This window comes from Zootoca vivipara, chromosome 15, assembly GCF_965207765.1.
Source record: "Zootoca vivipara chromosome 15, rZooViv2.hap1.1, whole genome shotgun sequence".
Classification (NCBI taxonomy): domain Eukaryota; kingdom Metazoa; phylum Chordata; class Lepidosauria; order Squamata; family Lacertidae; genus Zootoca; species Zootoca vivipara.
The window spans coordinates 30,939,617-30,965,541 of NC_142598.1; the positions used below are offsets into that span (position 1 = coordinate 30,939,617).

The 25,925-nt window shown below is 40.9% G+C and overlaps 1 protein-coding gene across 1 annotated transcript in view; it reads left to right on the forward strand.

Annotated features, from left to right (window-relative positions):
• ZDHHC21 (zDHHC palmitoyltransferase 21) overlaps positions 1-22,395 on the forward strand; it is a 45,369-nt gene extending 22,974 nt beyond the window's left edge. Inside the window, exons 7-9 of the mRNA XM_035141168.3 lie at positions 3,977-4,093; positions 21,053-21,096; positions 21,751-22,395. Of these exons, the coding sequence (XP_034997059.3) occupies positions 3,977-4,093; positions 21,053-21,096; positions 21,751-21,883 (294 nt within the window). The 3' untranslated portion in view covers positions 21,884-22,395. The remainder of the gene's footprint in view (positions 1-3,976; positions 4,094-21,052; positions 21,097-21,750) is intronic.
• The last annotated feature ends 3,530 nt before the right edge of the window (positions 22,396-25,925 follow it).

Genomic DNA, 25,925 nt, shown 5'->3' on the forward strand with positions numbered 1-25,925 from the left:
GTATTGGCCAAAGTATTGGAGCCTCAGCTTCAGGATCTGTCCTTCCAGTGAGCACTCAGGGCTGATTTCCTTCAGAATGGATAGGTTTGATCTTCTAGCAGTCCATGGGACTCTCAAGAGTCTCCTCCAGCACCATAATTCAAAAGCATCAATTCTTCGGCGATCAGCCTTCTTTATGGTCCAGCTCTCACTTCCATACATCACTACTGGGAAAACCATAACTTTAACTATACGGACCTTCGTTGGCAAGGTGATGTCTCTGCTTTTTAAGATGCTGTCTAGGTTTGTCATTGCTTTTCTCCCAAGAAGCAGGTGTCTTTTAATTTCGTGACTGCTGTCACCATCTGCAGTGATCAAGGAGCCCAAGAAAGTAAAATCTCTCACTGCCTCCATTTCTTCCCCTTCTATTTGCCAGGAGGTGATGGGACCAGTGGCCATGATCTTGGTTTTTTTATGTTGAGCTTCAGACCATATTTTGGGCTCTCCTCTTTCACCCTCATTACAAGGTTTTTTAATTCCTCCTACCTTTCTGCCATTTCTGACTATATGGGAGGAAAATACGTTGATTTGGTTTGAGGAAAGAAAGCTCTAATCCAGTGCTTCCTAACCTTCACAAATATGAGGACCCCTTCTTAACTCCAGAACATTTCATGGACCCCCATATGCTACTTGTCAGGGCTGGTGGAAGCCATAGTCCACACCAGGTCTACTCCTTTTCCAAATCCATTTAGACCAATCAACTAGATCATGTGAAAACATCATGGGTGTACACATGAGTGTTGTCAAAGGGAAGTGTCCATTCTGGAAAGTCAAGTGGGAACATTTGAGAGCCCATGACTATGATCAGCTCCTTGTACTGTATTTTAAAGACATGTTTCATGTTTTTGAATTACCGTATTCCTCGGGTTGAATGTAGTTGTTTCCACCACCACCCTTTTTCGCATGTTCACATGAGCAAACATATATTGGAATATGTACAGCCATATTTTAGGAAAGATACATGAGTGCTTACACTCCCTTGTGATTGTATCTAGGAACTGGGGCATGTTTCTTCTTGTTAAAGATCTAATGAATTAATGGTTCACATTCCAATACTGAGGAATCTGGATAATATTTACCGGTATTTATAATCCACTTGTCTGCTTAATAGTACTCAGACTGGGATGCGTGGCATCATCATGGAGCTATATAGCACTAATAGAAATGCAAGTGCAATGATTTATAAAAGCAATAAGAAAATGTGATATAGCCAATGCTTAAAAATCTAAACAGGATGAAGAGTGTGCCTCCTGTTTTGACAATGCATGGGAGCTAAGATGTGGCTTGGCGGTTTATGAATCTTGGTTTGCAAGAGAGCAGGAGCAGAGGTAGATTTAGGGCAGGGCCACCAGTTCTATGATGTCACAACTATGATGTAGTAGATTGAGCAGAAAGCAAGAGGCAGGGGAGTACAGAATTTTGGCCTTGGAAACGGCACTGCTGAAATTTGCAAGTGGTTGAGTAGGAGTGCATTATTCTTACTCTTAATAGTAGTGGTGGTGGTATTTATTATTTATTGAATTCATACACTGCCCTATACCTGGGGGTCTCAGGGCGGTTCACAGAATAGTAGCAGCAGTAGCAGCAGCAGCAGCAGCATTACCAGCCTACCTTCACCAGTAGGTCCCAGGTTTAGTTGCAACAATTTAAAATTCGGAAATAGTAAAGTCACAGGAATAGGCTGAGTCCTGAAAACACACACCTCAGATGTCAAAGGCCAAGAGGTGTGCCTTCATTAGTACTTCTAACAGTGTGTCAATGTGACAGGGTGTTAAGACTCTTGTCTTAGATTTGCAGTATAGACAGCAATCATTTGGGGCAGGGGTTCCATTCCTGACCCCCATGTTGCATCGGTGGAACATGCATAACTCTGCCCCATTCCATCCGGCCTCATTTTTGGACCACTTCTGAGTTGGCAGTGCCAAGCATGCATGCGATCACTTGTCAGTCGGACCAGCGTAAAACGGTCACCCCCTGTATTCAGTCTGGGCAACTGTATTCTCATTGACTTGTACTTGTCTGTGGCAGATGAAGAGCAGTCAGGGTGGGCTGGTACATATGACTGATCTTGCCCTTAAGCTCTCAGTGATATGCCACTTTTGGCTTGCTCCAATTTCTCTTTGTGGAATACTGTTTATCCAAAACTTTTCTTCTGCTATTTCCTACCTAGTTTCCCTTTAAACACACAGCTGGCGCTGTGGTTAAACCACTGAGCCTAGGGCTTGCTGATCAGAAGGTCGGCGGTTCGAATCCCTGTGACGGGGTGAGCTCCCGTTGCTTGGTCCCAGCTCCTGCCAACCTAGCAGTTCGAAAGCACGTCAAAAATGCAAGTAGATAAATAGGAACCGCTACAGCGGGAAGGTAAACGGCGTTTCCATGTGCTGCTCTGGTTCGCCAGAAGCGGCTTTGTCATGCTGGCCACATGACCTGGAAGCTATACGCCGGCTCCCTCGGCCAATAATGCGAGATGAGCGTGCAACCCCAGAGTCGGTCATGACTGGACCTAATGGTCAGGGGTCCCTTTACCTTTACCTTTATGGTGTGCATAAAGTTTTGCTCATTCTCTGTAGGCGTCAGGGGGCTGAGTCTTTCACTGAGAATGAATTGGGAATATAGAATCTGGAAGTGTAGAGCAGGTTGTACTTAACTGGCATTCCGTAGCTCGAGAAGAGCTGTTTGACAGTGGAACGGTCTCCCTTGGGAGGTAGTGGACTACTTGGAGGTTTGTAAGCAGAATTTGGATGGCCATCTGCCATGGATGCTGCAGCTGAGATTCTTGCATTGCAGGGGGTTGGACCTTGGGGTGACTGTGGTCTAAACCACTGAGCCTCTTGGGCTTGTTGGCAGTTCAAATCCCTGCAATGGGGTGAGCTCCCGTTGCTCTGTCCCAGCTCCTGCCAACCAAGCAGTTTGAAAGCATGCCAGTGAAAGTAGATAAATAGGTACCAATGTGGTGGGGGGAGGTAAATGGCATTTCTGTGCATTCTGGCTTCCGTCACGGTGTTTCATTGAAGTGGTTTAGTCATGCTGGCCACATGACTCGGAAAGCTGTCTGTGGACAAGCACCGGCTCCCTCAGCCTCAAAGCGAGATGAGTGCTGCAACCCCATAATTGCCTTTACCTTTACCTTTACCTTCCAACTCTACAAGCCTATGATTCTATAAGTGCCTCTTCCGGTGCCTGATTTTAACTGCAGCTTTTAGCTGTGGTAGTTTTCTTAGGAAATTTGTTTTCCATCACCAGTCCACAAGCTAGTGGAGATTTATGCTATTGATGTGAGGGGCAGTCTGTTCTCTGCATTCTTATAAGCACAGCCCTCCATTATTCCATAAGTAAAAAAAAATGAGTCTGTCTGCATGGACTCTTTCAAAAGTGCATGTTTAGTACATATAGTTTAGTACACCTAGCTCATGCTAGGTGATCATGCCCACATATTGACATGACCTTTGCTTGCACAGCTGTGTATACTGGGCTTTGCAAAGCTACCATTTCCTTTCCACACCAGTAGTACCTGGCTGGCAAATGTGGCTCTATAAGGGCTGTGTTGGAAGGAGAAAATTGAAATAGAAGAACAATTTGAACCCGAAGAGGACAGAACCCATTTTTTTAACCCATCCATTTCTAACTTGCTAATTGTTTGATATGCTGTAAATTTTGTGGAACGCATATGAGATCTGTTGTTTCAGATTTGAGATTGGGTGCCAATTCAAAGACTTACTCTTGCATTAAGAGGCCAAACATTGTTATCCTTCATCGGTTTGTATATATTTAGAAAGTTTGATGCTGAGCGAAACAGTACCCAACAAAAAAAAGTAAATTTCACTTTAATTGTATTTCCTAGATCTAATTGTCTTTTTCCTTTCCTTTTCATGTTTTGGAGAGCCTTTCTTATATGCAAAGACAGCTTAAAAATGTTTCTATTTTTCTTTATTTACAGGATATATTTGTATTTAGACATGAACTTGCCCTGATAAGAATATCTACCTTCATGGGGTTAATAATGCTGATTGGAATTACTGGACTCTTTTATACTCAGTTGACTGGTATATTCAATGTAAGTATTTTACTCTTTCCTTCAGAATAACATTTTCTTCCCTGTGCATGTTGTTGTGTAAGTGCTTAAAAGTGTGCTAAGCTGTATATTGAATAAAAACACGCAATTCTTTACCGGGCACAATCTATAATGCAAAATACCAACAAATATGAGAACTTGGGGTACACTCAAAACACAACCGGACAAGATCATCAGAGATTTGCAACTGGGTTTCTCGTTTTCTTTTTCTTTTTTTACATATGGCAAATGGAGCCATAGAGTGGGATAGTGGTGATGATTTGGATCAGAATTTTAGCAATGGGGAGTTGAGGGTAATTATAGTGTGGGAAGAGGGCAGTTTCAGCTAGGAAAGTGGTATGAAGAGAAATGGCTTATGCCCTTCTGCAGTGACACAAGCCTGGTACAGTCATACCTCGGTTTAAGTACACCTCAGTTTGAGTATTTTCAGTTTAAGTACTCCACAGACCCGTCTGGAACGGATTAATCCACTCTCCATTACTTTCAATGGGAAAGTTCGCTTCAGGTTAAGTACGCTTCAGGTTAAGTATAGACTTCCGGAACCAATTGTGTTTGTAAACCAAGGTACCACTGTATATAAAATAAAGTTTTTTAATAAACATTTTTATTAGATTTTCCAATTTAAACATCTAATCCAGGCATCCCCAAACTTTGGCCCTCCAGATGTTTTGGACTACAATTCCCATCATCCCTGACCACTGGTCCTGTTAGCTAGGGATCATGGGAGTTGTAGGCCAAAACATCTGGAGGGCCGCAGTTTGGGGATGCCTGATCTAATCCATTTTCAAATCATACAGATTTTTCACAAATATCAATGAAACAATTAATCCAAATCTTCTGCTGAATTATACAAATTTAAATTTGACTTCCCATACTTCAGACTCAGAAAGCCTAGTTCTCTTATATTCAGTGCTTTCTAATCAATCAAGTCCAGATCTTATCGAATAGTCTATTAAAATCCTTCCGCCTTCTTTCAAGCCCCTGAGTTTTTTCGAGCAAGCGAGTTTGACCAAAGCCTGGTATATAAAATTGGCATTATTATTATTATTATTATTATTATTATTATTATTATTATTATTACCCTGCCCATCTGGCTGGGTTGCCCCAGCCACTCTGAGCGGCTTCCAACACACACACAAATAATAATTAAACATCAAACATTAATAGTAACAATCAGATCCTATATAAAAAGTCACAATAACTTTAAAATAAACAACTGATACCAAATAAAGCGATATGCAATAATGCATTAGAATCCAATAGTAAACAGATGCATGTGCACCTGCCGCTAAAATGGAACTCAGTAAATTTAAGCCGGGATCTCCCTTCATCTCATTTAATTGTCCTTTCAGTTCTCACTCAAATAGTCGTGAAAGTAAAATAAAAATGGTAATTGTGTGATTTTTTATGTTTGTAAAAGAAATGGGAAAGCTGCTATTTAAAAAAAATGTAGAAGAAAAAATAACTGGGGCCAGATTTTTAAAATATTATTATTTATCAAATTTATATACCGCTTTATACCCGGGGGTTTCAGGGCAGTTTACGGAATAAAATCAAGATATAAAACCACAAAAGACATAATAAAAATAAAAACAACAACCCAATAGCCCCCCCCCATTTTTTTTTGAAAGGGCATAGGATGTAAATCAGACCAACCAAAGGTCTGGTTTAAAAGGAACGCTTTTGCCCGGCGCCTAAAGGTGTATAATGAAGGTGCCAGGCAAACATCCCTGGGGAGAGCATTCTGCAGACAGGGAGCCACTGCAGAGAACAGTGGGGTAGGTGGGAGAACATCCTGGGAAACGGAAGACTGATGGAAAGTATCGAGGAATGGAACTAGAAAGGAGCATTACTGCAAGGAATAGTTTAAGGTGAGAACATGGAGATAAAGAGTTGTTGTTGTTTAGTCGTTTAGTCGTGTCCGACTCTTCGTGACCCCATGGACCATAGAATCAGTGGCAGAAATAATAATAATAATAATAATAATAATAATAATAATAATAATAATAATATATTTGTACCCCGCCCATCTGGCTGAGTCTCCTCAACCACTCTGGGCGGCTCCCAATCGAATATTAAAACAATACAGCATTAAATATTAAAAACGTCCCTAAACAGGGCTGCCTTCAGATGTCTTTTAAAAGTAGGATAGCTGCTTATTTCCTTGACATCTGTGGAAAGGGCGTTCCACAGGGCGGGTGCCACCACCGAAAAGGCCCTCTGTCTGTTTCCCTGCAACTTGGCTTCTCGCAATGAGGGAACAGCCAGAAGGCCCTCGGAGCTGGACCTCAGTGTACGGGCTGAATGATGGGGGTGGAGACGCTCTTTCAGGTATACTTGACTGAGGTCATTTAGGGCTTTAAAGGTCAACACCAACACTTTGAATTGTGCTCGGAAACGTACTGGAAAACCTTATTGTGAGGAGATGTCATAACTGTTGCGACACAGGATTTAAACCAACGTTACGTTTCAAACAAAAATTAAAGCTGGGGAAAGTAGTAATATATATTGCAATTATCCAAGTGGGGAAATGGCCTGATCCACATGTCACACTAAGCCAACATGTGTTCCAGGAGAGGAGATCTTAACCACTTTCCTCCATCCTGGTCTTTCTGCTGCTAAGCTCAGCCAGCGACTTAGCTTAGTGCAGGCATAGGCAAACTTGGCCCTCCAGATGTTTTGGGACTACAAGTCCCATCATCCCTGACCACTGGTCCTGTTAGCTAGGGATGGTGGGAGTTGTAGTCTCAAAACATCTGGAGGGCCGAGTTTGCCTGTGCCTGGCTTAGTGTGTCTTCTGAACAACAGGCTCATGGTTTTGGCTCTCTTGAGACTTGGCATGAGCTGTGTAAACCAGAGGACAAACTTGCATACATCTTGTGGTAAGCCTGGATAGAGAGATAAAGCACAAGCTTGTGTTTGGACAACGTGCCAAGTAAAGCCACAGCTTAGCACGGTGCAGCAGCAGAAAGATTTGGGAGGAGCAAAAGTGACTGCAATCTCCTTCCAAGTAGGCTTTGCAGTAAGCCATGGTTTGCCTTAGAACGACTAGCAGACTTGTTTGTTTTGCACGAAACCATGGTTTGGCTTAGCTCAGGGGTCCCCAAACTACGGCCCCCGGGCCGGATGCAGCCCAATCGGCCTTCCAATCCGGCCCGCGACGACTCCCGCCGCCCGCTGCCGCCGCCCGCTCTCACGGCGCGCGGCGCAGCGACGATCTAAAAAATCGGCAAAAAATCGCCGAAAATCCTTTGTGCGCATGCGTATGGGCCTCTCCCGACCCGGAAGAGGTCATTTCTGGTGCACTTCCGGGTCGGGGGAGGCCCATACGCATGCGCACAAGCGATTTTTGGCGATTTTTTCCCGCCCGTGTGCGTGTGCGCATGCGCACGGGCGCGCACTCCCCCGCCCTCCGGCCCGCTGCGCGCGCACTCCCCTGCCCTCCGGCCCACCGCGCGGTCGGCGCGGCGGGCACTGGCCCGCCGCGCAGAAAGTCTGGGGACCCCTGGCTTAGCTTGACAAGCCTCCTATTTTGAGGAGCTGGACCAGTGCCCTGGCAGGACAACAGGAAATAGACTTATTTATCTTAGATTTCACACACAGAGATTTTGGAATAGAATGGTGCTGAAAGAATTACACATAGGTGTCGAAGGTGACACTAAGACTCAGTATTTCGTTGAAAAAATGAAATACTTGATTTAACATATTTAAAAAAATGATATTTAAACATAATAGGAAAATGTCTTATGAAAACTCCAAATCCATACTCCTATTATCCATGTCCTGAAAAGATTTTGGAAACTAGTATCAACTAAAGTGCATGGGTTGCTATATGGGAATTTTGGTGCATTCCCAAGACTGCCTTATCTTTCCCTTCCTTTTATTTTTTCATGCTTGTTTTGTTGGTTTGGCTAGATCCCTTGATCTGTCTGTGGCAAACCTCATGCAGGTGAGTCAGTGAGAAACTTTAAAATGGAGTGCATTTGCTTCTGATTTTAGGCATTTACGGCTGGTGAAATAATTTCCTAGTATGCTAACTTTCATTTCTTGTTCTGAGCTCATCAGTAAATGTTCCCATCATTCATCCGTGTTGAATTATTGTTTCGTATGAATATGTAAATGTGTCCGACATGCCATTAATTACTGACACACCTTCTAGCAACTTGAATGAAGTGAGTGATAATTTAGAATGATAAACATGTACTATATTATGTAATCACAGAATGTGAGCTGCGCAAGATAACCTTTTTCTTTCAGGTGGCTGGAATTTAGGGTAATGCCCTTACTGTTTGATTTGCCAGTGGTTTGCAAACTGAAATTCTTTGAACGGAATGTTTTCTTACCAAACTCTGGGTCTTGATTTGGACACACCACTTGTCTGGAGCATTTTGCCATTTCTCCGTGTGTACAAATGGAAAAATCCAGCTTCCCAGTGGCTGCTGGAAGGTAACAGGATAATCACTTAAGCAGTGATCCTCTGATGTCATTGTGGGAGGCCAGTAAAAGCGGATTATCTGTGACCCAGATAAAATAATTAGAAATTACTTGGACACTTACAAATAACTGATCTACTAATCTCATTTCCAAAGTTAAAAAAGGTCTGTCTCTCAACATAACACGACCAGATGTTTCAGTTGAACTGCATCCTTTGAAGAGACTAATCTGAAGCCTAATTTTAAGGATTACCTTTGATTGTTTTTTGTTTAAAATTCTAAACAGGATGCAGTTTCATTTTTCCATATGCTCTTGCAAATGATTAATAGAGTTAAAGGATTTTTATAAATAAATTTAGCTCATACCCCGACATACTATTCAGTGAAAGACACAAACATAAATATGTCATTGTGCAGGTGACATATTTTGTTTTTTGTACTGTTTACAAAGTAATTTGCATTTCTCCATCTGCTAAAAATAATAATAATAGAATACATTCTCATAGTTTTGTTTAATAGGTATTTTGCTATACCCTCCACTGATTGTGCACTGACACTAGTAATTTGATTAATGCTACCGGGGCTCCTTGTTAATTAATTGTTTTAACTGTATATGAGAATATGATGGCACTGTTGGAACATAAATACCGAACAGTTGGGTGGGAAGATAGAAAAGTTCACTTTGTTTATAATGGCTTGAGAAGGAAAATAAAAACAGTTAGTGGATGTAGAGGGCTCGTGTTTATATTGTGCAATGGTTACTTTAGTACATTCTTGCTTGCATTTGACACAGTGCTATATATGATCTCCTTTTTAAAATTTTGCATTGTTAATTTACACTTGCCTTAAAGCAAAAAAAGTTGTAGGGTTCTTTATCAAATGCTCAGGCTCAAAATAAAACACAATACATTATCCGAAGTGAACGTAACTCTCCCGCACGTTGCATATTCCAATTTGTGGCTCCAGTGCTGTTACCTACAGATACAGACTGCCATACATTTAAATAATATACTGTATATAACTTATTTAAATTTTTGGAAAACCATAAGTTGGGATGTGGCTGTGTGGAAGAAGCAAAGCCACTATATATTAGATAGGTTAGTAACCATCAAAACCATGTGATGCAATTTGGGTGCCCAAACAGCAACTGCAACATTAGCAAAAGAAAATAAACATTTATACGTTGTACCAACCCCTCCAGAATTTGACATTCTTTGTTATGTATTCCTTCCTCTGAAGGGGTATGTGAAGAACATTGTTTGGAAAGCTACCATATGGTTAATGAAATGAAACACATTGTCACTTTCATGGAGAAGGGTGACTCTAGGTTTTGGGTTCAACTGGAGTCTATCTTTCTAAGGAGGCTCCACATATAGAATCATAGAATTGCAAAGCAGGAAGGGACAACAAGGGTCTTCTAGTCCAACCCCTGCAATGGGGCTCAAACCCATAACCAACTTAGCTACCAATGCAGGTCATATGTGTGTCCCTTTTGGAAACACAGATTCAAGTCCTTGGATTGGATAGCAAAACATAGATTAGTGGCCATTTTCAAAGGTTGGAAAATATGAACTGGAATACCTACGTTCACTCTGTCACCTTTAATTTCTATAGCATATCACTCTGCTAAATCTGGAGAGTTTACTCCTGTGCTCCAAATATATTTATAGGCTTCAGCTTGGTGCTCCAAAGGTCTTTATAGACTTTGGGATTTCTGCGAGCGTAGTAGATTGCTGACTCTTGATGCATTGAAAAGAATATAGGACGTAGCTTCTTTTACTACTTTGTTGTTCTGGGCTCAAGTGGGTTAATTTATATCAAAGCCAGCAATAAATAGTAGGCTGCTACCAGACAATTAACACAGGTTGAAAAAGAAATCCTGGATTACGCTGGGATAACTAGGGGTCTGGTTTTCAGCATTTATAGCTAGGTCTAGAAATCAGTGACAGGCCCTGAAGATTTTGCAAGAGATATATGAAGAAAGGAATGGGATATTACACTTGAAATAAACGGAACTGGGTGTGGTACAACCACACTTGTAAAAATATATCTGATAAAGTGAAAGAACAGCCTGTAAATCTGATACACAATTGGAATCTTTCCCAGAGGCGTAGCAAGGTCAGGTGGTACCCGGTGCAGAAAATTTGTTGTCACACACACATTGATGACTCGGGGTAGGCTTGGGAGTCGTGGGCGGGCGGCACACTGGATGTCAACCCCCCCCCCCCGGGCATGGGTGGCGCGACTCCCAAGCCTCCCCCAAGCTGTCAAAATGAAGGCAAAGCGGCGCAGCTCCCCCCCTTCCCTCGACGGCTCAGGGTAGGCTTGGGAGTTGCGGGTGGGTGGCACACCGAATGTCACCCCCCTCAGTGATGAAACCTTGGGTAATCTGCAACACACACACACCGGCAACCCCCTTCCTACACCTCTGATCTTGCCCCAAGGAGAATGTCCCTAATGTGTCATGGAGTATCTCCTGCATGTTGGCAGGGGTGGTAATAGACTGGGATGCATATTTGTTACAGGTCAGTAGATCACCCCCTCTCCACAACTAACGTGCATGCACATACAAACACACGACTTGATTCAGACTTGAATAAAAAAGAGACACTGAGTCCACTAACCGCAACTGCAAGGTCTGTGATAGTGTGCAATGGGGCGGGGGAGAGAGATCAAGGAATGAATGTAGATCAGTGATACCAAAGGGTATGACAGATAGCGAAAGGCTAACAGAAAAACTAAAAGTTGCCTTTGAGCAGAAAACAGCAAATTTAACAGCAAATCCCCCAAACAGCAATTTAACATGATTTTTACTATCTAATGAGACAATTGATCCATAAAATGAAAGGAATAAACAATGTACTGCAGTCACACAATCAATCAGTAGCTGAACTGGGTTCCACACAGACACAGACACACACACACACACACACACACACACACACACACACACACGAGCCACAAAAACGCAAAATAAAAAGCAAAAACAGACAGACCTCAGCCTAACACTCCAAATAGAAATGTGACACTCCAAACAGAAGTGTGGCGCTCAAAACAGAAGTGTGGCGCTCAAATCAGAAGCATAACACTCACAATGGAGCACTTATTTCCGGGTTTGCAGTGTTTGGGTCCCAAGTTGTTTGAGAACAAAGGCATTTGAGAAGCAAGGTACCACTGTGTGTATGTGTGTGTGTGTGTATGTGTGTGTGTGTAAGTATAGGTAAAGGGACCCCTGAGCATTGGGTCCAATTGTGGATGACTCTGGGGTTGCGGCACTCATCTCGCTTTACTGGCCGAGGGAGCCAGCGTACAGCTTCCGGGTCATGTGGCCAGCATGACAAAGCTGCTTTTGGCGAACCAGAGCAGCGCATGGCAACACTTTTTACCTTCCCACCGGAGCAGTACCTATTTATCTACTTGCACTTTGACGTGCTTTCGAACTGCTAGGTTGGCAGGAGCAGGGACCGAGCAACGGGAGCTCACCCCGTCGTGGAGATTCGAACCGCCGACCTTCTGATCGGCAAGCCCTAGGCTCTGTGGTTTAAGCCACAGTGTCACCTGTGTCTATACTGTATGTATGTATATACACACACACACACACACACACACACCGTATATGAATGTACAATATACTAATACACATGGAACATTTACTAAGCTGCTGTCACACAAGTTGCATTCCCTTCAAATTTGAAAAGGATTCTGTCCTGTGTACCAAATGGCGAACCATTTACATTTTTGTTCTTTGCAGTATTTCTCTCATTGCCCACTCCCATTTCAGTGAATGATGGCGGTGAACGATGACTTGGTGCTTTCATTGTAATCGGTGGGACTACCTCCGCACAGAGGAGCTTGGTGTGGATTGTAGTGTTTACTTTTAGGGCAACTGGGAAATTCTACTCCAGCTACAATCATAAAACAAGTTACACATATAGTGTTACTGGAAGGTGTGGTTTCAAAACTTCTGCTAAAGTAGCCTTATCCTAAAAGTCTCTCTTGCTAGATGCCTAATTGATTATTATCATCATTGTTTATTAAATCACAGGGCCGTCTGCAATATAAAAACTCAAAAATACGTACCGCAGTTACAAACAAAAGCAATAACTCTCCCACTGTTTGTTTAATTAGTCAAAGACCTGGGAAAAGAGGAATGTTTTTGCCCAGCACCTGAAGATATGAAACAAAGGCACCAGGCAAAATATAAATTATGAATACAAAAATTACCCTTAGAATATTAAAAAATTGTATCATGTTTGGCTCAGCAAAATTTCTTTAAAGGAAAGATTATGAAGAACAACTGTTTAACATAAAACAAGTGATTTATCTGTAACTGGAAATAATATTCTGATCCCTGTAAAATACATTGTGGATTTCTTGGTCTGTAGTAGATACCAAACATTTTCATATAACAACATCAGACCAGAGCCTGGAACAGCCATATTGTAAAATACTTATTTATGGAGATGAAAAGCATCTTATTATAATTAAGCAAAATATTTTAATCATATGTTCAATCTGATAATCTATTAAATACTGTTTTGATTAGTTTAATAATTAGGGCTTTACTTGTTTTTTCAAACATGCTAAAAAAGTAATCAAATGCAGTATTAATCCTTATAATTAAGTTTTAGTAGAGCAACAATCAGGATCAGGGTAGGATCTCAGCATTCTTCTAAGACAATAATGGTCTACGCCTGCATATACTGAAATATAAAATAATTAAGTCATGTATGGTTTGTGTCAGATTTGCCCTATATTTTTCTTCATCGTGGAATTATAAGGCCTCTTTTTTTTTTTTACCCTAATAGCTTTCTGAGCCTACTCTTGTTTGGCTCTTTTGAATTAGTTGATTATTTATTTACAGGCATATATATATGTCAACTGGAATCACACGGTAGCCTTGAAATAGAATTGAGGCATATTTGTTCCAAAGTGGGAAACTAATGTAAACCTGCTAGGTTTTTGCTTTGCATGAAAATAACGCTTGGCTTCAAATAGCTGAATATCTAAGAAATCTTACAGTGATTTCAGACCTCATGAAAGGCAGTTCTGAAAATGTACATACTGTACATTTATTACTAAAATCTCGATGCCCTATGTTGTCTGTCCAGTCTGTGTTACAGTGTTGTGGAACTCTTATGAATGAGGGATTCACTGTTGCTTTTAATGTTAGCTGCAGCTTTTCTCATGAGAAGGGCCCAAGCTTCAATGGGGAACATGCATTTGCATCTATCGGTGTGCAAAGCAAACAATTTTCAGACGCAATACTGCCATTCTTGATAGAGATTAAACAGTTCAGTGGGACCTACACCTAGGTAAATGGCTATAGCGCTGAAGAAGCTGTAGCTCTTTAAAAGAAGAAGAAGAAGAAGAAGAAGAAGAAGAAGAAGAAGAAGAAGAAGAAGAAGAAGAAGAAGAAGAAGAAGAAGAAGAAGAAGAAGAAGAAGAAGAAGAAGAAGAAGAAGAACTTTGGCTCCTGTTGTTATTATTTATTAAATTTGTATACCATCCGAACATGCAGATCTCAGGGCGGTTCGCAACATAAAATCACAATATAAAGAAAACACAAAATATATAATAAAAACAAAGACAACTCAACAATCCCCCCTTCCACAGCACATTTAAAAGGGCATAGGATGTAAATCGGATCAACCAAAGGCCTGGTTAAAGAGGAACATTTTTGCCTGGCACCTAAAGGTGTACAGTGGACCCTCGGGTTACGTTACTTTTGGGTAATGTAACTTTCGGGTTGTTAACACGGCAAACCCAGAAGTTTGGGTTTCGCTGCGCACGTGCGCAGAAGCAGCAGCTCATGTTGCAGACTTTTCAGGGTACGTAAGGACCCCCAGAACGAATTATGTTCATATCCAGAGGGTCCACTGTATAACGAAGGTGCCAGGTGAACCACCCTGGGGAGAGCATTTCACAGATGGGGAGCCACTGCAGAGAAGGCCCCGCTTTCGTGTTGCCACCCTCCAGACCTCTCTAGGAGGAGGCACCTGAAGAAAGGCTGATCTCTGGATCTGCTTAGATTCATATGGAGAGAGGTGATCCTCTTCACAGCTCTTTGTTGGAATGAATCTTATGGGGTGGCAGGTTTTTGTTTTGTTTTAGCTTTTCAATACAAAAAAACCTACAGATTCAGATACATATTGGGGTTTGGGCTCCCTTCCTCCCCCCCTTAAACTGACGTTGCGATGGAGGGAGGAGACATAGGACTCGTCCTTACTCTCCTTGCCATGCAGTGGTAATTGTGACTTGTAAACTGGGCTAGAAATTCTAGAAATTTATTCTAGGAATACATTTTGTTCAATGTGCATATTATTTTTCAAAAGTTCAGAAAGTAAAAAAAAAAACAGAACGTGAAACACCTCTATTGACTTGGACATATTTTGAACTTTAAAATGTGCACTGCTAAACAAAGCTACAATGTTGTTGCTCTTTGCTCCTGAATAATTATAGCAGTGTATGAAGCAAAGCTAACATTGTACTTCTACCTTTGGCCCTCCAGATTTGCAGCATGGCCATTGGCCGTGCTTAGTGTGGTTGATGGGAGTTGTAATATAAGGCTGGAATATAAAGCTAAAATCCAATGCAGTTACTTGCATGAGCTTATATCAAAGTTTATTCCTCCTAGAATGTGCCTGCAAAGCTATTTTAGGTTCTACGGTAGCTCTTCTCCAACCCACCCCCCACCTTGTGAATATTTTTCTGTTGCCCAGAAATATGCTGGATGGGGCTTAAAAGTGCTAGGCTTTTATTTATTCAGTGGTTTTTTTTCTTATAGGAATATTCATCCTGGAACCCAAGTCATGTCCATGGGGTTTCTTGGGTAGTAATTCATGCAGGCACTGATCAGACCCAGATCTGCTTGGTGGCCTCAGTCTAGCAGTACAGTTGTAGCTCGGAAGGTGAGCACCTTGCAAGTTGGACATTTTGGCTCCTGAATGCCACAAACCCAGAAGTGAGTGCTCTAGTCCGTGAACGTTCTTTGGAACCCGAACATCCATCGCAGCTTCCACAGCTTCCTATTGTCTGCAGGAGCTTCCTGCAGCCAATCGGAAGCTGCACATTGGTTCCCGAACATTTTGGAAGTTGAACGGACTTCCGGAACGGATTCCATTTGACTTCCAAGCTTCGACTGTACTCAGTCTAGAGTACTGAAAGCAGAGTTGTTAACAAAACATATTTGATCTATTGAATATTTATCCATATAACTCTATAAAGTACATGGAACTTTAGAGCACCAGTCTCTGCTCATTATCCAGCATGGCCTTTACATCCTTCTTGCTGGCACCCAGTTATTCCTCATCTTTCACTTATGCATTTATGAGTTCTTAAAAAAATAGTGTATTTTGTTTGCAAAGTATTCTAGTACCCTGTTATCTGGGCTGTCCATTTTCCATTTTCGTCAGTGGTAGATCTGAGTTTCTTCTTGACTCATTTATAGAATACATTAAACAGCATTGGGCCCAGCACTGGTCCTTGAGGAAACCTGGTGGCTGGTTCCTTCCTCTCTGACAGTTCATTCGTTGCCATCTGGAGCTATTGAACCAACTTGGATCCATCCCATGAAATCTCTTCTGGTTCGGAATTCTCAAGCAAGCTGATGAGTCAATCACTTGAACTTTTTTTTCAAAGCACTTTTTGATAATTGCATGCTACTCTATCAGATGCTTCATCTGGGAAAATCAGGTGGTCATGTTTTAGTCTTAACGATTCCTACTTTCAAATATTCCAGTTTCATTTGTATAAGAGGTTCATTTAACAAGCCTTGAAGATCTAGGATTAATCAAGAATGTTTAAGTATTTAACTACTGACATTAAGATGAAAAGCAACTCGTCTACCAGGAAGTGCCCTTATTAAGTGAAACAACAAGGATTCCCATGAGCTGTGATCTCCTGAGATGCACTGAGCTAAGCAGGGTCATTCTGGGTCACTATTTAGATACAAGACTGCAGGAGAAAGCTAAAACGCCACGGGAAATATTGGCAATTCAGAAAGTGAAACATACCTTCTGAGCTGGTATTGAACCAATCAATATTGTTAAGGGCTGCTGTATAGCTGGGATGGAAGATATAAATGTAGCATAGCCTTTGCCCATCTGTACCTTCTTACAAGTAGAGCTAAGCATCTAGACATCAAACTTTCCTCTTGTTCTGAATCATTGTTGAATTCTTACCTACATTTCCCATTTATTTTTCCCACGTTGTCCGAATTAACTTCACTTCCTGTCATATTGCTTCTAAAATGTTAAATGGCAAATGCTGGAAGAAAAATTTTCTTTTGGCAGGGATCTAAACATCTTGGGCATTAGCAGAAGCCATTTATGTGCATGTGTTAGTGGCCATTGTTTCTCCTAATCCTATACTTGTTGCTGTTGTTATTTATTAAAGTTATTTAATAAATAACTTGTTGTTATTTATTAAATGTTTCCTCTTGAATGTCTCTCAGTCATCAAGAACAGCTTGTGGAAGGAAGAGTGAGGAGCTAAAGGGTAAAAACTGGGTGGAATCCGGCATTCTATATGCAACTGTTAGGATCCCAGCCTTAGATATTTTGGGTTGTTGTTTTTTAAAATACTGGACATTTTAACCTATATATTCCCTTAGACTCAGTCTGTGTGTAAATATATATTTACTTTTTCACATACATATATTTCCTTTTTTCCCACATACATAAGTTTTTTTAAATAATATTTTTATTAGTTTTCAATCACAAACCAATAATAACCTCATTATAACAAAACCAATTTATAATACAATTATTAACATCAATTGTTCAAATACCAAATTATATAGTTTAGGTAAAGTGGCTTCCCGCGTGCTAGATTTGATGACTTGATTATTTGCTTTATTTATGTGTTCCAAAATCTTATTAATTTCCAGTCGTAATAATAATCCCTTCTACAACAACTGCAGTATTAATAACTTCTATTCGTGTTGACACATTAAACGATTTATAAAGCTACAAATGAGGAACTCAAACTATATCCTTGTCTTCCTGTGTGTGGCAACTATTCTGTCCATGGTGATTCTTCCTGTCCTTGTAAGATGTTGTGGCTTTCTTTCCCATGGTTGTTGCTGTTATCCACCATGCCTTGGGCAGAGTTGATATCCCATTGTTGTTCCTGAAATTTTTCCATTGCTCCGTTCTTCATTGTTTTTCAACTTTAACAACAGCTGCAAAAGTCACTTTGTCCCCAATGTGTGTAAATAAATATTCCAACTGCCCCCCCTAATATGCAGACAAAATTAAATCTTCCAATATCTGATTTCCACGCCTTAGGATGACTGAGGATTCAAACTTACTGTATTTTTCTGTGTATAAGGCAAGGTTTTTTTATTTTAAAATATTGTTTAAAATTTGGGGCCGTCTTATACATGGTTAGGGACGCGGGTGGCACTGTGGGTCAGCGGTTCGAATCCTCACGATGGGGTGAGCTCCTGTTGCTCGGTCCCAGCTCCTGCCAACCTAGCAGTTCGAAAGCACATCAAAGTGCAAGTAGATAAATAGGTACCGCTACAGCGGGAAGGTAAAGGCGTTTCTGTGTGCTGCTTTGGTTCACCAGAAGCGGCTTTGTCATGCTGGCCACATGACCTGGAAGCTGTACGCCGGCTCCCTCGGCCAATAAAGCGAGATGAGCGCTGCAACCCCAGAGTCGGTCATAACTGGACCTAGTGGTCAGGGGTCCCTTTGCCCCTTTACCTTTACCTTTATACACAGGGGTAGTGCATGGGGGGCAGGCGATTGTTGGCAGCCGCAAGTAGGAGATATAGAGCGGTGACTGGGTGGGTGATTGGTGTATGCGCTGTTTGGTATTGGCTGTTGTTGTGGCAATCGGTCAAGCGATTGGTTGGGTGATTTGTGGCTGCTGTCAGCGATCAGGCAGACAATTGTCTTCTGTGAGGCATGCAATTTGCAGCTGCATTCAGGCGGGTGACCAATTGCCTGCAATCTCCCCCCTCCCAAAAAAGCTCAACAAGTCTGGGCATTCCCCCCCCCCAAAAAAGCTTAAGAACTCTCGGAAATCTCCCATCATTTTCTTAATTTGAAGTCCCAAAAAATAGGAGGGTGTTATACACGGAAAAACGCGGTATTTCTTTTTCCCTTGAAAGGAATTGTGGTTGGACGTTAAGCGGTGTTTCCAGTAGCTGATTTTTAAAATCTAACCATGGTTAGCTATGGCTAGTAAACTATGACCTACAGTTTGGACCAAAGAACAAGCTACTTTTAAGAGAAAACGAAAGGTCCTGTTTCTATCCGCAGAGGAAGAGGAAGGGGAAGCATATGTTGCCAAGGTTTGCTGTGGCTTGTGCTAAACCATGGTTTAGTGTGACAGATGAAGACTGCATACAGAATGCACTAGAGAACCCCCTTTACTGTTAATGGTATCCATTATGAAAATATAGGGCAGGAGAAATATTAGCACAGTTACAAGTTTTACACTTTATATAAAGAAAGACTACAAAAATTAAAACTAAACGGATACCATATTCTGCAGTTGCTGCTGAATTTTTCTCGAATACTTACACATGGTCATAAACAAAAGTGTGAATGACAATATCTTGCTATGATTTACTGTAGACTGTTTTACAAATCTAACTTTAAACAGCCCCTGTATTGTCATTGCAGCCTCCTTCCCCCAGTGACCCTGGACTTTCAGTAGAGGAAGGTCCCAAATGACCGTGGCCTTCATATGGGTAAAAGCAACTTTAAAAGGGGACACCCTTTTAAGTTATCCATCCTTTGTGATGAGACACAAATGGGGAAGGGGGAGGCATTCCACATGGAGGGGGCTGTTTTAGGAATGATATTTCAATCCTTTCACTTCCAAATTACTGGCTTGACTTTCAGTTGCAGTCCCAAAAGAATCGCATAAAGTAAAGTAGTTCGCTCCGCATTGAAAGTAGATTTCACCCATCTGCTTGGTAGGAGAACTTTGCAGGTGGACGAGAGACAAACTTGCTTTCATGTGTTCAGCTGTCTCCATATTTAACTTTCAAAGGGCAGTAGTTTCTTTTCTCCATTCCTCTATTCACAGTGTTCAGCTGAGGTTGCCGAGCAGCCCTTTTGAATATTAAATAGGCTATTGATAGTCCAGTTCGGATTCCGCCAAAAGAAGAAGATATTACCGGAATAGGGAGGTATTTTAAAATAGAAGAAGTTCTGAATTAGCAAAATAGAGCAGCATATCAGTTTGGCTTTGAAAATATGAGCATGTTTTATTGCAATTTGGTTTAATTCTCCCCACCCTAGCAATGTGGTCAAGCTTTTTCTTCTTCTTCTCTTTTGTACGCATACCTATTTATTTACAGCAGGAACACAATAGGATTATTGCAGTTATATTATTGAAATTATATTATCATGTATTGTTTTATTTATCCATTTGGATATCTACCCTGTTCTCTCCTTGGGGCTCATTGAAGACCAAAACCTTCACAGTAGAATATCAGATAGAAAGAGCATGTGAACAATTGCACACCAGTTAGCTCTCTAATGCAGGGGTGGGCAGACTTTGGGCCTGTCAGAGATAATCTTTTTTTTTTTTTACTAAAACCCCAAGATCTACCAGTGAGAGCCAGGTGCAAACAATACATAGGATGGGAGAACAAGGTGTATTTGAAGACTTCTTGAGCTTGGGAATTTGTTTCCAGTACCAGAGCTGAACTGACCTGGCAATCTGCAAAAAAACATCCGCTCCATGGTGGGGAAGTTATTTTGTTACTTTTGTTGATTAAAAAGAAAAATGCTCAATTGGGAGTCAGAAATCCTTGCTGCTTTACTACAAATCATCCAGAGATCTACAGGTAGATTTCAATTTAACTTATGCAACACCTCTGTTCTCATGTACATTTCTAAACTTCTTCACACCACTTTACCAAATAAGTGATAAAATTCACTTGGGCCGTAATCCTAGACAGCCTTAAAAATAGACCGGGGAAGCACAAATGCAGGCGGAAGTTTTTGCTTATGTTTATAAGGTGTTTAATCTTTACCCACCTGATGAGCAGGCAAGCAATAAATGCTGATTTCTACTGGGTGGTTGACATTCAAAACCACTTTAAGATTGTGACCTTTGCTATGTGAAACTTGTCTTACCACTTGTTTTAAATGGTGCTATTCATATATCTGTTCTATGGGGGATGCTAAGTTACATTCTTCAGGGGAGCAAGCTTTTCTCTGAAGGAATGCCTGGTTTTAATAATTATTTTAACTGCACATTGAATCTAGTGAGGGTAAACACCTGTCTGTATTTAGGTATTTGTAATTTTGAGAGAGATATTGCTGAGGTGAACTCACGTGACATTCATTTCATGTTTTTTTGCACTGGCTTTGGCTACAGAAATAAATAATACCCATATTCATTCTATAAGACGTGTTAAGTATATCTATCGCAATTAGAACATTGTATGTATGTTCTTTCATATATGCATTTGCAGGAATAATTATTTTTGCAATCTTCATTGTGCGAGGGAATACTTAAGAATGTCTTCTCTATAACAGGACACTACAAGCATAGAAAAACTGGCAAACTGTTGTGAAGACATGTAAGTACCTCTGTTTTGATGCTCTAAAGGCTTAATTTTTAGATTTTTAGAAGACATCTGAAGGCAGCCCTGTTTAGGGAGGCTTTTAATCTTTAATCAATTATTTTATTCTTCTGTTGGAAGCCGCCCAGAGTGGCTGGGGAAACCCAGCCAGATGGGCGGGGTATAAATAATAAATTATTATTATTATTATTATTATTATTATTATTAGGGGGCGGCTATACAGTTAAAGGTTGACTATTTAGGAAACTCTAAAGGCACCAATGAAAGCCTTGCATGCCTTGTTTTGGGAGTGATTCGTATGACCCTTTAGCGGAAAACAGTTTCAGACTATTCTTTCCTATCTAAAGCTGTCAAAACTCCCTTTTCAAAGCAGAGGCTCTAGAGAAAGTTTCTGTTTTGTTGGCAAACACTGCGTGGATCACGAGGGCCGGCGTAGCTTTAAGGCTGCCTTTGGTTGATACAAATGCAGTGCGTGCTTCTCATAGTTAAATCTCATCTGCATGCTGCAGTGAAAGGAAAGCTGCTCTTGTGGTGGCTGGGTTGCAATTCATCAGAGTCAAGTAATGGCTCCCCAGCCAACCTGCATTGTTCTCGTTGACTGAAGTGCACCATGGGAATGCTGTCTTTCACTAATAATGCTGTCGTCTGTAGATCAAGACCGCGAAAGCCATGGCAGCAGACCTTCTCAGAAGTTTTTGGCACTCGCTGGAAGATCCTGTGGTTTATTCCTTTCAGGCAAAGGCGACCACTGAGAGTTCCCCACCACTTTGCCAATCACGTCTAAACAGATGGATGGTGGGCACAGATGGGTCCTCCATGCTGGAAGTGTGTTGCAGGTTTTGTGATAATAGAACCATGACAGTCCTCAAGCCAATTAAAATCTACCCACCAATCTTAGACGTCACAATGTGCCCCAGGCTTTATTTTAATAATAATGATCTTGATTCCGTATTGGGATTAAATGCACATTTCTCTGTTTACTTTTAAAGTGTACTTACTTTCAAATTAGCTTTTTAGAGGAATTGCTTTAATATTTGAGGTTAATATCAACCACAGCTGATGTACAAAGTTATGACCAAAATTGTTTTTATATTGGACAGTATGATATGTTTTACATAGATGAATAGGTTTCAAAAGTGTCTTGTCTGCCTTGAATTTTTTCATTTATTTTTTAAAAATCAATAATACTTACCGTACTAGATTATGTGGCGAGACCCTTTTCCTGCTTACCTGGCAAAAATCCACAAAGTTGTCTTTTATTTATGATGCATGATATCAGTTGAACAGTTCATCTCTGATGAAAAGGGTGGCGTTTTAACACTGGGTTTTTGGTTTTTTTTAAGCAAGGGCAATTTTGTGTCTTATGTCCTCAGTTTTATATATTTAAAAAGTGTTTATTGTTCCTGTGTAAAAGCAAAACAGAAGAATTCAGCCCACTGTTAAGTCTAAAAGGAAGAAAAAGATTCTTTTCCTGTTTTTTGTAAATGCAATAATTAGCCCTTTGTGGTAGATGTGTATTTTTAAAAATTAGGCACGATCGAGTCAAAGTTATGCATCTAATGGGAGAGGGCATGTGAGCCAACTGCCCATCAGTTTCCAGGACAGTAGCTGTGCTAGTCTGTTGCAGAAAAAAAATATCCAAAGGTCTTTTAGCACCTTAATGACTAATGAATTTATTGTGACATGTGTTTCTGTGGTTTTGGCTGCAATCCTCAACACATTTACCGGGGGGGGGGAGTCCCATTGAACTCAATGGGACTTACTTCTAAGCAGACTTGCAGAAAGACTGCACTGCTTAATTTTGGCTGGATCATCCCTATAGGTTTTACTGATTGGTATATAAAATATAGCTAATATAAACTTATAAAATACTGTGTTGTCACTAAAATAATACTTGTTTTGTATAGTCACTGCTAGAAATATATAGAATTTAAATCGCAGGTGTGCATAGGCTGGGTAATATATGTGGGAGATATTTTTAAAATAGTATTTCTATATAGCAAATATGGATGTTAAAAGATAAACAGTAGTTGAGTGCGTATGAGATCGTAGCAATTTATTAAATTGCAGTTGGTTATTGAAAAGGAGATGAAGCGGGCATACCTATACGGCAATATTAGACCTGATCAAACGGTAATCCGAGTCAAAGATCTATGTTGGTGTTGATCTCAGATTGATGTCTAGTACTAATCAGCAGTATGGGTGAATTCTTTAAAATAAAAATAAAATGAAATTAAACAACAGATGAAACCTGATGAAATTAAACAACAGATCAACAGAGCCAGACAGATACCTAGAGAGAACCTGCTGCAAGACAGACCCAAAAAAGAAAATAACAGAACACCACTAGTCATCACATACAGCTCCCAAGCTAAAACAGTACAACGCATCATCAGAGATCTACAGCCTCTCCTGGACAATGACCGCTCCCTTTCTCAAGCTCTGGGAGGAAGACCTTTCATTGCCTACAGACAGCCACCCAATCTTAAACAACTCCTCACCCACAATAATACAACCACCAGACTTAACATGGACACTGGTACCAGAGCCTGCAATAAACCCAGATGCCAACTTTGCTGCCACATACACCCAGACAACACCATTACTGGCCCCAACAACATCCAACATACCATCTCAGGACTATTTAATTGCTCATCCTCTAACATTGTGTATGCCATCAAATGCCAACAGTGCCCTTCAGCTCTCTATATTGGACAAACAGGCCAAACCCTACGCCAAAGGATAAATGGACATAAATCTGACATCAGGAACCAGAAGACAGAAAAACCAGTAGGAGAACACTTCAATCTCCCAGGACATTCTATACAAGATCTCAAAGTAGCTGTCTTACTACAAAAGAATTTCAGAAATAGACTGGAAAGAGAAGTTGCTGAATTGCAACTTATCACCAAGCTCAAAACCATGGAGGGACCTGGTTTGAACAGAGATATCGGGTTCTTATCTCATTATACATGATAAGCGATCTTCAGCCATCTCAACCCTTGCTTTTTCATGCAAAACCATTTGCAGTCGTTTGCGGTCATCAACAGCTATCAGTCAGTCAATCACCCATTTCCACCACCCTTCTGAGTGATCCCCCCTCCCCATCCCCACCCCTCCCCACCCCTTCTCTACATAAGTGCCTGGAAACTTCCATTTCACTGTATCTGAAGAAGTGTGCATGCACACGAAAGCTCATACCAAAATAAAAACTTAGTTGGTCTTTAAGGTGCTACTGAAGGAATTTTTTTATTATAAAAATAAAAATTAGCAAGATAGCTCCCCCTTAAAAGGATGCTTCCTATTCAGAAGGCTGATCCAGAGAAATGTTGTGTAGTGCACTAAATCAAGGATAGCATCACAGTTTGCTGCAAGAACCCTGGCTTAACCCCAGTTTTACTGCTGGTAAAGAAGCATTGCTGTCCTGGTGCTTTTCCTCCAACCTGGCCTTATCGTATCTATTTCCTTTCCAGTGCTGTTTTCAACCAGTTCAAACGTTGTGTCGTAACTGGTGTGTGCAGCTCTCCCTCCACAGCCCGCTTTTGAGCCTTTGTGCTGCTGATTGCACAACAGACAGGTGGCATTGGCAAAGGAAGCAAACCTCTTCTGGTTCTTCCAAAGTTGCCGCGTGCCCAGATTTCAGCATAAGCGCTTTGCCCATGGGAGCACGATCTGTGCTCCACGCCGTCACCTGTGCTCACCTGTGCTCACCTGTACAAGCAGATTTTGCACCCTAGCAATCTTCAGCCTTCGTGGTACTGGGCAGGCAAATACTGCATGTGGTTAAAGTGACCCACAGAGACAGTGCCCATGTCGGAGAGGGGATCTGTCCTACAAAAACAGAACTAGGCATCCTGAACTGTATCTCACAGAGATGTAACTTTATTATAGACTTGATTACATTGTGCAAACGAAGAAATGGCCAGTCCTTTCCTCAGCCCCTGTCCCCCAGCTTCCACGCTCTTCTAAGAATGGGATATTCTGGTAATTCTGCATGCATCGCCATAAAAATGACAGCAATTATTTCATGTTTTGAAATGCCCCTCAGGTCTTTTCATTTCGAGAAAGCCTGCTGTTAGGCTTTTAGGAAAGTTCAAATAAGTAACTTAATATAAATGTTCCATGCAAATTGATTAAGAAAAGAGATGAGCTACCAGTCTTCCAAAAGTCACAAAAGCCATTCAGATTTTTGACAGAAGCAGGGTATACATTTTCCTTTTAAGGAGCACAGTTCTTAATTTCCTTTTTCCTAATATTGTTTGTGCAGTGGCTTCCGTAACTCCATTTTAGCACCTTTTAAAATCAATTGGAACAGTTGCTCTATGCAGTTATGTTATTGCTATTATTTATTTTGAAAATCAGATTTGGGACAGAAGCAGTAATGACGTCTGTTAAATGCCTGTTGCGTTCCACTGCCTAAGGTGGGGTGAACAACTGTTATGAATGCATGTCTTTTGTGCAAAGTCTAAATCTAAGATAATTTTGAATGCATCAGAAAAACAGTCCTAGTCATTCTAAAAGTTTCCATACATACTATTCGAGGTTGAGATATCCTTATTTCTCTTGTTCTCAAAGTGCCCTCTCTTGGTTGAATTATGTAATGACAATGGTATTCCACCCTCGAATAAAAATAATGTTCTAACTTCAGAAAACAAGATTCAGGGTATTTTTATGTGTCACTTTTTCATACTTGAGTATTGAGATTTTTTGCCAGAAAATATGCTTAGATTCTGATGCAGGATGGTGCAATAAATGTCTTCTATCACTTGACTTGGGAAAACAGTCCCTGTGTATCCAGAAAATGAAAGGAAAAAACAAAGAGCTTA